General features: G+C 33.9%; 1 protein-coding gene across 2 annotated transcripts in view; it reads right to left on the bottom strand.

Annotated features, from left to right (window-relative positions):
• The window catches only part of MSR1 (macrophage scavenger receptor 1), an 85,455-nt gene that overhangs the window by 46,812 nt on the left and 25,843 nt on the right, over positions 1–12,800 (bottom strand). For both annotated transcript variants that reach the window (XM_050800258.1, XM_050800259.1), the window contains exons 5-6: positions 10,924–11,110; positions 1,903–1,983 (exon numbers count right to left, since the gene is read on the bottom strand). In XM_050800258.1, the coding sequence (XP_050656215.1) occupies positions 1,903–1,983; positions 10,924–11,110 (268 nt within the window). The remainder of the gene's footprint in view (positions 1–1,902; positions 1,984–10,923; positions 11,111–12,800) is intronic.

The raw sequence follows: 12,800 nt of genomic DNA, 5'->3' as shown, positions 1-12,800 counted from the left end.
GAGCAGTACCAAAAGCAACAAATTATGACATCACTTTTTACCCTGTAAATTTAAACCATGACAAATTGTAAATTTACAATAAAAAAAAACAAAATCAAAGACACAAGCTGAAATTTACAAATCCTTCTATTTCATATATTCATAGTTCAGAAACAGCTGCAGAAGATTTTCCCAAGATGAAGCATTGTATGGCAAGCTGTAGCCCAGACTGAACTTTTATGGTTGAGTTATAGAGCTCTGACAATTGCAGTTTGTATGGAGGAGCTAACAGACCCTTGACAACAGTAGTCTGGCAGCAGATTTAATACTGATTGTTTCCCCTGCTTATGACATTAATGCAACATTGTTAGTATCTGCTTAGCATTAGTCAAGTAGAAACGCTTTCCTGAATAAAAGTTCTTTCCTGGCAAGGCATTCAAAAGCACACCAATGCCAATACCATCTGACCTGGCATATTATATATATGGGGAGGATTGCTATTTTATATACATAATATAAAACACATGTACCTGGATGTATCATCTGTCTTTCCATATAATATGCCACATACACAACACACACTATATATGTACATACGTAAACATATATCTGCTTAGGTAGGTATCAAGTTCATGCTTTTCATTGTCAAAAATTATTTTTCTGATGTGACCAGGGCTAGTCAATACATTGATCAGAAAGAAGAACCTGGCCGGGCGCGGTGGCTCAAGCCTGTAATCCCAGCACTTTGGGAGGCCGAGACGGGCGGATCACGAGGTCAGGAGATGGAGACCATCCTGGCTAACACGGTGAAACCCCGTCTCTACTAAAAAATACAAAAAACTAGCCGGGGGAGGTGGTGGGCGCCTGTAGTCCCAGCTACTCCGGAGGCTGAGGCAGGAGAATGGCGTGTACCCGGGAGGCGGAGCTTGCAGTGAGCTGAGATCCGGCCACTGCACTCCAGCCTGGGCGACAGAGCCAGACTCCGTCTCAAAAAAAAAAAAAAAAAAAAAAAAAAAAAGAAAGAAGAACCTTTTATATAATCAAAAGACAGAAAAATAAGATGAAGTACGTGGTATTTAGACATTTTTTGGTAACACAAACCATTCTAGTTATAATTAGACCTTACAATATACTTCCTATCATCAAACAGCATGCAGGATATTTGATTTCTAGCCAAGGCTAACATAACAATCATGTTATTATCTTTTTTATTTTTTCAAGCAAAGCAAGTTCATGTTCTCTCTTCTGTGTCTTCTATTGTCTTTTTCCAAAATATTTCTTTCAATATTATAACTTAGAGGAAAACAATTTGAAACAGTTTTGCTCTTAGTAAAGCACAGAGAATGACTGTCAGCAAAGGTAAATGTCATCCATATTTTAGCCAATATTTACATTCAGATTTCATTAGTTTAAACAGATATATTCCAAATACTACATAAGAAATACAGTCCAATTTGCTTGTGATTCATAACTCACTACTAGTATGAGTTTTTATGTCTTAAAAATGAGATAGCTTGCAAATGTGAAGATGATATATTCAATGCAAAGATAATTTTTGTACTCCCCTTCACATATGATCTAAGGTTGGGTCTGCTTTATACTGTTTGCTGTCTATTATATACATGTCACTCTCGAGACTTATGAACAATTCCATTTGGTTACTCTGGTTAAAGCATTTATTTTCTTCAAAAATCATGAGTAATGCTTATCATTCAATATATGATATGATTAGGCTACTACAACAGTTACTACCACCCACCAACATTCTCTCTCTCTCTCTCTCTCTCTCACACACACACACACACACACACACACACACACACCCTCTGCAGGATATAAATAAAATAGTGATCCTCCCCTACACATGTACCTGGATGTATATCATCTATCTTCACAGTATACGATTAGCTATAATTGCCATACCTACTGGACCTGGAAATCCTCGTGGACCACTTTCTCCAGTTGGACCTCGATCTCCTTTTTCACCTGGAGGTCCAGGAGGACCTTTAAAAAAATTACAGTTATTGATCATAGTTATAAAGCATAGGAAAAATAGGTTAGTCGTCTGTCAATATACTTATATAAGGAAATCCAAGGTCTTTTATTTGTTGTGCAATAATACAGAAAATGTATAAGACCAAACTTCATGAACGGAGGAGTATTCTGCTATTCAGTAATATAATGCCTTATGCTAATAAGGATGACATTGCCTCAAAACAAACAACCTAACAATGTATTAAATGTGAGTGTGCCTCACGCTTTTCTATGTTCTGAGAACCTGGGGGCAGAGAAAAGACAGCAGGCTGTCACAAAGTCGCATTAGCGTTGTACACTTCCTAGGCAGTTAAACTTTGAGTTAGATATAATATGCAGTTAACTACTATACGGAAAATCTGTAAGTAAGAACTTAAAAGACATTTCTGATACCCTCAAGGGAAAGGAAAATTCACACACAGGAGACAACCAGAAGCACTTTGTTGGAACTGACCATAAACTCAAATATTTGTCAGTGAGCTGGAGATCGGCGTGCATGGTGATGGTTGAAGTCTTCATTGAGAAAGTAGGATAATGAGGGGTACTTTCAAGAACGAAGAGAAGGGGAAGGAAGATAATTCTTAGGGAGTAGGAAAGGTATGAAGAAAGGCAGGAAGACTAAAATGAGTAGAGGAATTCTTTTTTCAAGTAAAATCCTAAGTCAAACTCCTAGATTGGTATAGATGCTATAAACAATATGGAGACACTGCTAGGAAAACTTCGCTCTCATCATTTTTGTCAGGTGGCTCTCCTGAGAGCTGTGATTAAACAACACCGATTTAGTCATTTGTATTTTCTGTGTCCAGCAAAATAGATACCTGGTCATCACGTCTTTAAAATGATTTTACCTAGCTTGTCTTTAGAACTCAGAGGTAATCCTACCTACATACCATGTTCCATATGGAGTACAGAGGACAAATATTCTCTTCTTTATTTAAAGAAGAACACTTAGTTTCTTTTTCAACACCAAAAGAAAGAAACAGAAACATTATTCCACAGATTCACCACAGAATAGGGAAATAGTGATATTTTAAAGGAAACATTTTCATTTGTTACTGTCTGGTCACATACATGGTCCAAGGAAAACATACAATTGTATACAGCATCCCTGGTTAGAATGCACTTGTTTACAAATTTTAATCAGCTGGGAGGTATAATACCTGAAGAAAACTAAGAGGGGGCCACATAAATAAATAAAGATTATCTCATGAATAAGTATATTTTGTCCATTTTTTTGTTGCTTATTTTGACATCATTGACTCTACTTCTGTCTATTCCTCTGGTATGTCCCATTTTCAAGGTACAATTTGGGTTTTAGAGGCTCAAGACATCATTACTCTTCTCAATAGAATGCCCCTTTCTCTTCATATGCAGCACTGGACACACATTTAATTGTATTTTTATAATAAAAGCAACTCTACTTATAGGAAACATAAAAGCCTAGAAAAGCCATGAGGAAAAATATAATTCGTAGTTGTATTATTTTAACTAAAGATCTTTAACACTTCTTTCCTAAGTGTGTATGTGTATTTTTCTCCACATAATCGTCATGCAAACAACATATTACCGGGCTTTTAGAAATTAACCAGGGTATTATAATCTAAGGTATAGCTTAATTGTTGTGAGACATATATTTAGTGCTGCACAAGAAATGCCAGGTTTCTATATCTAAGGGAATTTGTATGTGCTCCCTATCCTCTGCAGAAGAATGTAGTACTTCCCAAGAAAAGGGGTTTAACCTGCATAACCATGAACACAGCTGTATCCATTCATCACTACATAGTGATGAATCAGAGGGGAGGGGGGCAAGCAGGACAGACATTCAATTTGCAACCTGAATTTTGTTGAACTAAGTGAAGGGAAGCACAGTGATAGTATTCAACGATGGTGTTTGGAAAAAAGTGCACAAGCAAAGATTTCAGTTTAGTGACTAAGGATCCAAAGCAAGACTCAGACATTCCAGGAAAAACTAGAACATGAAACAAAAAGAAACAACGGACACAGAGAATAGATCTAGCCTCTTAGCCTCTGAGATGGACTTCTCACCATTTCTTTGGTAGGTAAGAGATAGAAGGAACTCTCGTAATTACTAATTATCCTTTCAATTATGCTACATGTAATTATGAGAACTGCATACAGCTTTAATTTTGGAGTATTAGTTCAATCACAGCAAATACATCTGTTATTTTACAAAATTTGGAGTTAAAGATCCCTCTCTGTAATTTTATATAAAAATACTGATACCCAGTATTCGAATTCTAGAATAAGAAAAACAGGTAAAGCTTTTTGTTAGAGTTCTAACTAGGCGTGTTGAATGTACATTTTTATTGTTATTCTATTCTTCACGTAACATTAATCTTACTTATTATGTTTCATTTTTGTACACTGTTATAGCTCTTTTACTGTTTCTAACAAAATGTTGGAAGGATCTCAATAAATGTTTTAGGTGTCTTTTAGATACATTGGGGGAATAAAATAACAAATTATATACCACTTTACTCTTAGTTTCTGATGCAGAACTTTTCAGAACAATATCCACTACCTTGCCACCTTCCAAAACTAACCTCCTCTCCATTCCCATTGTAGCTCACGTCTTCACCGTCACACGGCTGGACTATTGCTAGAGCTTTTTTATCTGGTCTGAATGCGTTTTGTCTATTTCATCTCTATTTCCCTCAGTGTTGGCTTTCTTCTTCTTTTTGATAAGAATCTGTTTTGCAATGTCTCCATCAAATTAAGGAAATGCAGTAATCTATTCTGCCATATTATGGAAAAAAGAATAAAGACTCAGAGTCTCTTGTAGTCACCTTCTTTGTTCGTAGTTTCCATTCAGTCTTTTCAAAATTTTGTTCCATATCGACATAATAACTGCCTCGTGGCATCAATAAATGGACAAAATGCTACCTGTCAGCTCCCTTGCTGATATATGTCAAAAAAAACTGGGTTAATATTGGCCAAAATATATGATTTACTCTAGTTCAATAAGCCACAGAATTTACATTATTTTTCATCTTTAATATTTTCAATTATAGTTATAGGAATAATTCATAAATACTATCACAATAATCTGCCATAAAGAATTACCTTTACAAAACACATGCACAAAATCTACTATTTAGCTTCCTCCATGATCATTTCTTAAAAAGGAAAATTAAGATTTCTATATAACCACAAGAAAGTACTGATATATAATATGTGATAATCATCAATATCATAGATCAAAATTACCCAATTTACTAGAAAAGCAAACCCAGGCATATCATATCATTTAAAATTCTCAGATAACATAGCACTAATAATATCTGACTAAGTTTCCAGAGCTATGCTTCTCTAGTTTTTATTCATTACAAGCATTAATTTTCTACTTTGTTTTCAATCTTGTCTCATATTCAGATCATCATAAAAATCCGCCACATCTTCTAGTCTATTGCTGCCTAAACCAGCATCTTTTTTTTCTAGTTTTCATTCTCATTGATTTAGATATGTTTAATCTGGAAGACACTTTAATTATTGTTTAACTAAACATATTTATAGAGGGTCAGAGAGTGACTTGCTCAGGGTCTTAAAGCTAGTCGGGTAAAATCAGAACTAGAACATTTCATTTCTTTCCTGACATCCTATGCTACCATGTTCTAAATTTAATTGACTTCGTTTTCCGTATCTTTTCTTCCATTATTCCTGAGCTGAGTTTTTTCTTTACACAGTGGTTAGATAAACTCACAATTCAGGTTTTTTCCTTTTGTTAAGTGTTCGGTTTTTGTTGTTGTTGTTGTTGTTGTTGTTGTTGTTGTTGTTTTCAGAGATGGGGTCTTGCTACTTTGCCTAGGCTGGTCTTGAACTCCTGGGCTCAAATGGCCCTCTTGTCTCAGCCTCCCAAAGTGCTGGGATTACACTGTCTCAGCCTCCCAAAGTGCTAGGATTACATTGTCTCAGCCTCCCTAAGTGCTGGGATTACAGGCATGAGCCTACAGTCCAGCTGTTAAAATCTCAGTAATTAATTGTACAAAACTCCAAACTCAAATGTCCTCAGTTGCTTTTTCATTTTCTCTACTATAAAAATCAATATTTCTTTTTTGGTGCTCTTATATCCTAGGAAGCCAATATATCTAAAATCTTTCCAAGTAAACAAAATGTTAGCTATTCTCACCATAGAGCCATATTATATTTCATTTCTCTTAAATAACTTTCTCTAGAGTTCATCTTTGCTTCTTTAAATCATGTTATCCCCAACTCTCCACCAAACTCTACTTCACCATTTCCACAATGAAATTGTATGTAGTACTTTAAGAGTCTAATTATTATAACTACTTGAGAAATGTATTAAAAATCTTTGTCTCTTTTAACTGTATAATTATTTAGTGATTATTAATACAAGGGAAGAAAGAACACAAAGTAATTACACTCATCCTACAATCAACACATGATAAAGAATAAAGCACTCATTAATTTCTAAAATATGCTTCTTAAGTTATAATTTAATTAATATATATTTTACGGCTAGGTGCTATAAGAGATATAAAGAATAGTTTCTAATTGAAGTAACTTGTGTCCAGGAAGAGTTAACACTGTTCTGGAAGAGAATATGAGATACTTTTAAACTTAACTATCACATTAAGAATTCTCTTGTGAGAGAATACTTAATGTTCTGTATTAAGACAGAAATAAATGTCAGCTGGGCCTTACTATTGGTAGAACCAGCAAAGGTTTCATGTGAGAGGTAGCATCTTAAATGGACTTTGAATGATAAATAAGATATTTTCGAATACAAATCGAAGAGAAAATATTTCAAATAAAGGAAAATACATGAGGCAGCATGCACAAAGTACTGGGTGCATTAGAATCACAGTCAAATTAGTTGAAATATTAGATATACAAAAAAGACAAGGGAGGGAATGAAACATTCAAGATTAGTTAAGAGACACACTGAAGAAGATCTTGAGTACTACAGGCAAAATAGAATGTCTAATGAGGGGGCAACAGAGAGTCTTTATGCAATCTAAGACTTGCATTAGGAAGGCTGTATTCTACAAGGGTGCAAAAAGTATTACAGTCTGGCCAGGAAACAACTGCAACTCTGGCAAAGAAGTGATAAGAATAATTTATATGAGGATATAAAGAAATGACAAGGGAATAGAGAATACAGAACGGTGAGAACTAATAGTCGTCTTGGGAGATATAAAATAATTAAAATTGATAGCTTGCAAACCAGGAAGAATGACACTGCTATAACACAGTGTAACTTGCTAAGAAGAAAGTGTGAGTTTCACTTATTCACTCAACACATATATAATTGCTCTCCCACTATTTTCCAGGCACTCTGACAGGCATTGGGAATGCAGAGGTAGACAAGAAGGAGAAGACTTAACCTCACAGAGCTCACATTCTACTGGAGAAGATACAAGCTAAACAAGTAAGCAAATGTACAGATGACATAATTTCATATAGTGGTAAACACTATGGGGAGATTAAAGGAAATCATGGTAGAGAGAGATGGGGGAGGTTAGAGTGAGAATGGTGGAAGGTAGAGGAGGTAACTTCAAGTGGAGCCAAGAAGGAGTAGGGATGTAGAGAAGAACATTTCAAGAGAAAGAGAAAATGTCTAATGTTCATTATGGACAGCATGAAATGAAACAAGCACTTTCTCTTTATTAACTTTTACTTGTTCATGGCACTTAATTCTTCCACATTTCCAAGCAAGGCTGAAGGATGACAGAAGGAAGATTTAGAAAATTAGGGCAGAGAAGTAGACAGGTGAAAGACCAAGTAGAAGTTTAAATTTCATCCCAAGACTAATGAGAAGATATTGGAGGATTTAAGCACGAGAGAGAAAAGACACAGCTAGTGTAAAGAGAGAAACCACACAACCACACACAACTAGTAATTTGTGTGGGTTTTCTTAAATAGCATTGTTGTTTGTTTGTTTGCTCTATTTAGAATGGACTAAGAGCAGAGGCAGGGGAAAGCAACTGAGAAATGGATTCCAGACTGGGATATGGTTGCTTGAATGAGAGTAGTAATAGAGAATAAGAAGAAGTTTGATTTGAGATATTGTATGAAACAAGAATTAGTAGGATTTACAAATGGATTACATAGAGAATGAGAGCAGGGAAGTCAAAGACAGCTTCCAAGATCATGGAGTGAGCAGGTAGTTGGAAAATGACAAAACCATCAAAAAGACTGAAAATGCAACAGATTTGGGGAGGCGGATGGGGGTGGCTAGTTAAGAAGCGAGGATTTCGTTTTGAATTTGTAAAGCTTTGGACATTTATTTGAAATCCAAAGTGGAGGTATCTAATTGTTAGAGAAAAATCTGATTAATTCAAATTTTTCTTTATCATCTGTTTCACTATGATAAATACTATATGTGATATGTATTCTGTATAAGCAAGCTATAAAATACAACAATAATGAGAATATCCTTGCAACATCACAATCCAAGAAATCGGTATCTACCTAGATGTTCCCCCTTCTCATTCATCTATTTCCTTTTCACAGATAAACATTACCCTGAATTTTGTGTTTATCATTTTCTTAAATTTTAAAACAACCATTCTATTACATATTTATGTGTCTGTAAATTTACATTATTTAATTTTACTAACTATAAGCATTAGAAGTAAAAATTATCTATGTATCATTTTCTGGGACTTGTTTTTATTTTTTTTTCATTGTCATCACTTGATTATAAGGCTTCTTAATTTTCTCAAACTAATGTATTTGAAATGAAATCACATGAAGTTCTTAGTTCTGTTTTTCTAGTTGCTAATGATATAAAATGAGACAAAATATTAAAATCATGAAATAGAGCTTAACAGACATGGAAGCTGGAATGAGAACATCCAATATGAATTTTACGTCAGTTACAGAGGAAAAGAGAGAAAGAATTGTGAAGAAGCAACAGTCAAAGTGAATGAAGCTGGTTATATTCACAAACTGATAGACATAAATCTACTAATATAAGAAGTACAACAAATGTTAAATGGATAAATTATCAATACAAAAACACAGATAAGTAAAACTGCAGATATGAAAGACATAAAGAATGACAAACCGATTGGTGGCAGTCATTTTAAGAACCATAAGAAAAGCTTGAAGCCAGGGGACCAATATTTTCAGCACACTGATGGAAGTAATCAAAATAACTGTCAACCTAAGAAGTGTGTATGTAGTACAACAATTTCAAAGATCAAAACAAAATAGAGAAAATGAAATCAGAAGGTATCATTACCAATTTACTTTCACTAAATGAACTTCCAAAAGATATACTTCAGGCAGAAGGAAAATAATCCCAGAAGAAATGACTGAGGTGCATGTATAAGGGAGAACAATTGGTAAATTCATGGGCAAATTTAAATAAATATTTGTTGTGGGTGAGTGATGACTATCTGAGCCAGTGGTGCAGAGTTAAATAATTAACCAAGATGGTTATAGATAAAGAAAGACAGATTTATTAGCCAAAGCAGGAAAATACGTTGCAAGGAGGCAATGAGCAGGCCAGCAGAAGAGAAACTGATTGCCAGGAAACAAAGGTTTGCTGAAGATTTTATAGAATAGTGTTTATACCATATGCTGAAGAGAGCTTGTGCAGTACTGATAAGCCGAGGTTACAGTGGGTTAACTTGCAGGTATCTGGTGATAAGTTTCATGCAGGAAGGACCTACATGTTCTGGACCATGAAGAAAGGCAGATTTATAGCTTCTCTTCTTTCTCTTTTTGCTCTCCCTGGTCCTACCAGCCTGACTACTTTTCCCTAATTAGGGCTCCACAATATTGTCTGTATAAAAAAAGAAAAATAATATTGACTAAGTTCTCGATTAAAAAACTAATGTAGAATGAGCTATACAAAAATATCAGCAGGAAACTAGGGAAGAGGATAATCAAAGCATTTTCAGTTCCTTGTGTATTTTAGGATGAACGTTCAGATACTGATCAACTATAGACTTCAAGATAAATGTTAAGGTCAACAATCAATAAAAATTACAAATATACTACAAAGTTTCTAAAACCTTTTTGGTAACTTTGGTAGAGAGAAAAATTCACCAAGAGAAAAATCTTCATGGCCAAAAGTGGCAATAAAGGAAAGCAAAAGAAACATAAAATAAACTGGAGAAAACCAGAGCACAAAATAAGAGAGTGGAAATAAATACAGTCAAAAGAGATGGTCAGATTATATATTTTTTAAAAAGAAAAGGTAAGTGTTCATTACAAGAGACAAACCTAAAATAAAGGATAACAAAAGGCAAAAGGTTGCAGTGAAAATATAGAAAAATACCTGCAAATTGTTGAAATCAAAATATAGAAAAAAATCTACAATGTAAAGCTAAAACTAAAATATCTAAAATGTAAAGCCAAAACTGAAAGTGCATATATATATATATCTTTGGTAATATTGGTAGAGAGAAAAATTCTTATATATTCTATATGCATATATAGGCAAGATTTAGTTCACTGTTTTTCACTAAAAGGTGTTGCAGAAGAAATGGACAAATCCATCATTATTTTGGAGAGTTCAAAGGATCCTTTTAATTAATAATACAGTCAGGTAAGAAGTGAAAAAGACTGAAAGTTTTGAAAAAACATTATTAACAAGCTTGGTTTGTAAACATGTGAAGAAACTTGTAATTACAGAAAACTTGTATTCAGTACTTATGAGGTAGTTTTTAACAATGAGCAAATCATTAGACCTTAAGATATATTTGGCTTATCCCTTTCTATTTAAATGACACTCGGCTACTGGTTATTGTACCCTGTCTTGATCTGATTTTAATATTCTTTCCTCTGGGTATCTGCAGTAAATATATGCTCAAAAACTATTTATTTCAAACCGCAGGATTTCAAATATCAAATCTCTGCATGTATCAGTATATTTTAATATATGTCATTTTCTGGAGGAATGACAAGATGTTTTACCTTGAATTAAAGTGAGATTTCTCAAGGTCTGAGAATGTTCCCAGTCTTTCAGTCTGAGATCATTGGTGATGTTATTCAGTACTTTCACTTCTCCTTTTATTTCCTGTTCCAAATGCACTTGTTCTTCTTTCATAGCCATAATTTCTGCTGATACATTGTAAACACGCTCCTCTAATTTACTGATTTCCTGTAAGACACAAGTAGGCATTCACAACCTTTTACATACATAATTATCAAATACGAAAGTTCAAGAAACCCTCGGAGTTCAGGTTTTTAAAAACATATGACAGGAATTTTATGGAATAAAAATATGGAGATTAGAAAACTGTTTTGAAAGTAGTAATTCTTTAATTGTGAAACATTTCCTCTTTTGACTGAATGGCTGAATGTTTATAATCACAACCTCTTTCAAAAAATCAGTTTAATATATCTATGATATGTTTCTATTCCCATATATAGAGATGTCAAAATGCTAACAAAATTAAATAAACATCATAAGGTTTTAATTTATCTGAAGTAAAACATCTTCATACTCTACTTAGAGTGGCAACATATTCAAATTCCATAAATTTGATAGATTTATATGGGAAATTGTTTTATAGTAATAAGCAAAGTTTAATGTCATAAGCCTCAGTGGTGATGAACATTGACAATAGATTTTCATACCCAATAAAACCCCAAACTCGCATATTAACAGTGCTTTCCCTTCAATTTGCATTGCCTCTGTATTTGAGGCATTAGTATTTTGTGTCTTCAAATATATATATATTTTGTGTTTATTTATACATATGCATTCATAGACTTAGAGTGTGAAAAAGAGAGAGGATCTTCCTATATCCTGGAATATGCTTTTATATTTTACTCAATAATATATTAAGGATATTTATCTATTAAAATACTTTAGAGACTGACATTGTCAGTAATTTAGTGGAATTGAATCTATTTCTCAAAATTTATTTAGGATTCCTATTCATAGTGTTTTGAGCTGTGCACTTTTCTACAACTTTAAACAATGCTGCCATGAACGTCATTTTAAATGTATTTATATATTGATGTAAGTACTTCTATAGAACATCTTCCTGGAAGCGGATTTGACCAAAGGGACTAAACATTAAACAGTATTTTTGTTCAACCATTGCTGTACTGCTCTCTAAATATATGCGACCATTTTTCTTCCTCTTACTGCGTGTCAGTGTCCACTTTTTGCAGCTAAATACTGGGTACCATTAATATATTTAAATTTGCATAATAAGAGTAGGTACATAGTAAATCATTATTATTTAACTTGTTTTTCAAATTATAATGAGGTTAAAGCATCCAGTCATTCAATTTCTGACAATTAATATTTATTGATTTTTCTTTTAGACCCTTTGCTTGGTTTTCTCTTTTGGTGTTGGGCTTTCTCTTTTTGATAAACCAAATCTTCTCATCTATTCTGGTAATAATTTTTGTCTCTCTGTTCTACTTGTATCCCATTTTCTGTCTTCATTGTATGCTTTATCATTGTATTAATTACTCCTATGTTCTAAAGTTGATAAATACTCATTTCCCATTTGCACATGGAAATAAGCCCGTGGTATATTTTTCTTTAATCCAGATGTAAAGAGAAAATTACATTCTCTTGAGCTGGACTGGACTAGACAAGCTGAGGTGAGAGGATCAAGATGGTCAGGAAGTAAGACCTTTGAAAATAAATGAATGTGCATCTAGATTTGCCTCTTCAATGACACTATACGTAAGCAGAGAGGCTTATCAGCTTTCACTGCTCTAACTGTGCCTTCTTCCAAACAAAACGTTATTCTAGATTAGAACTTCTCTGTCCTGCACCTCCTCCTTCCCTGACCATTTGACATTTTCTGTACATACCATCATCACAA

The sequence above is a fragment of the Macaca thibetana genome, chromosome 8 (assembly GCF_024542745.1).
Source record: "Macaca thibetana thibetana isolate TM-01 chromosome 8, ASM2454274v1, whole genome shotgun sequence".
In the NCBI taxonomy this organism is placed as follows: Eukaryota; Metazoa; Chordata; class Mammalia; order Primates; family Cercopithecidae; genus Macaca; species Macaca thibetana.
Note: the sequence above shows the minus strand (reverse complement) of the source record. Positions and strands in the feature narration are given on the sequence as shown.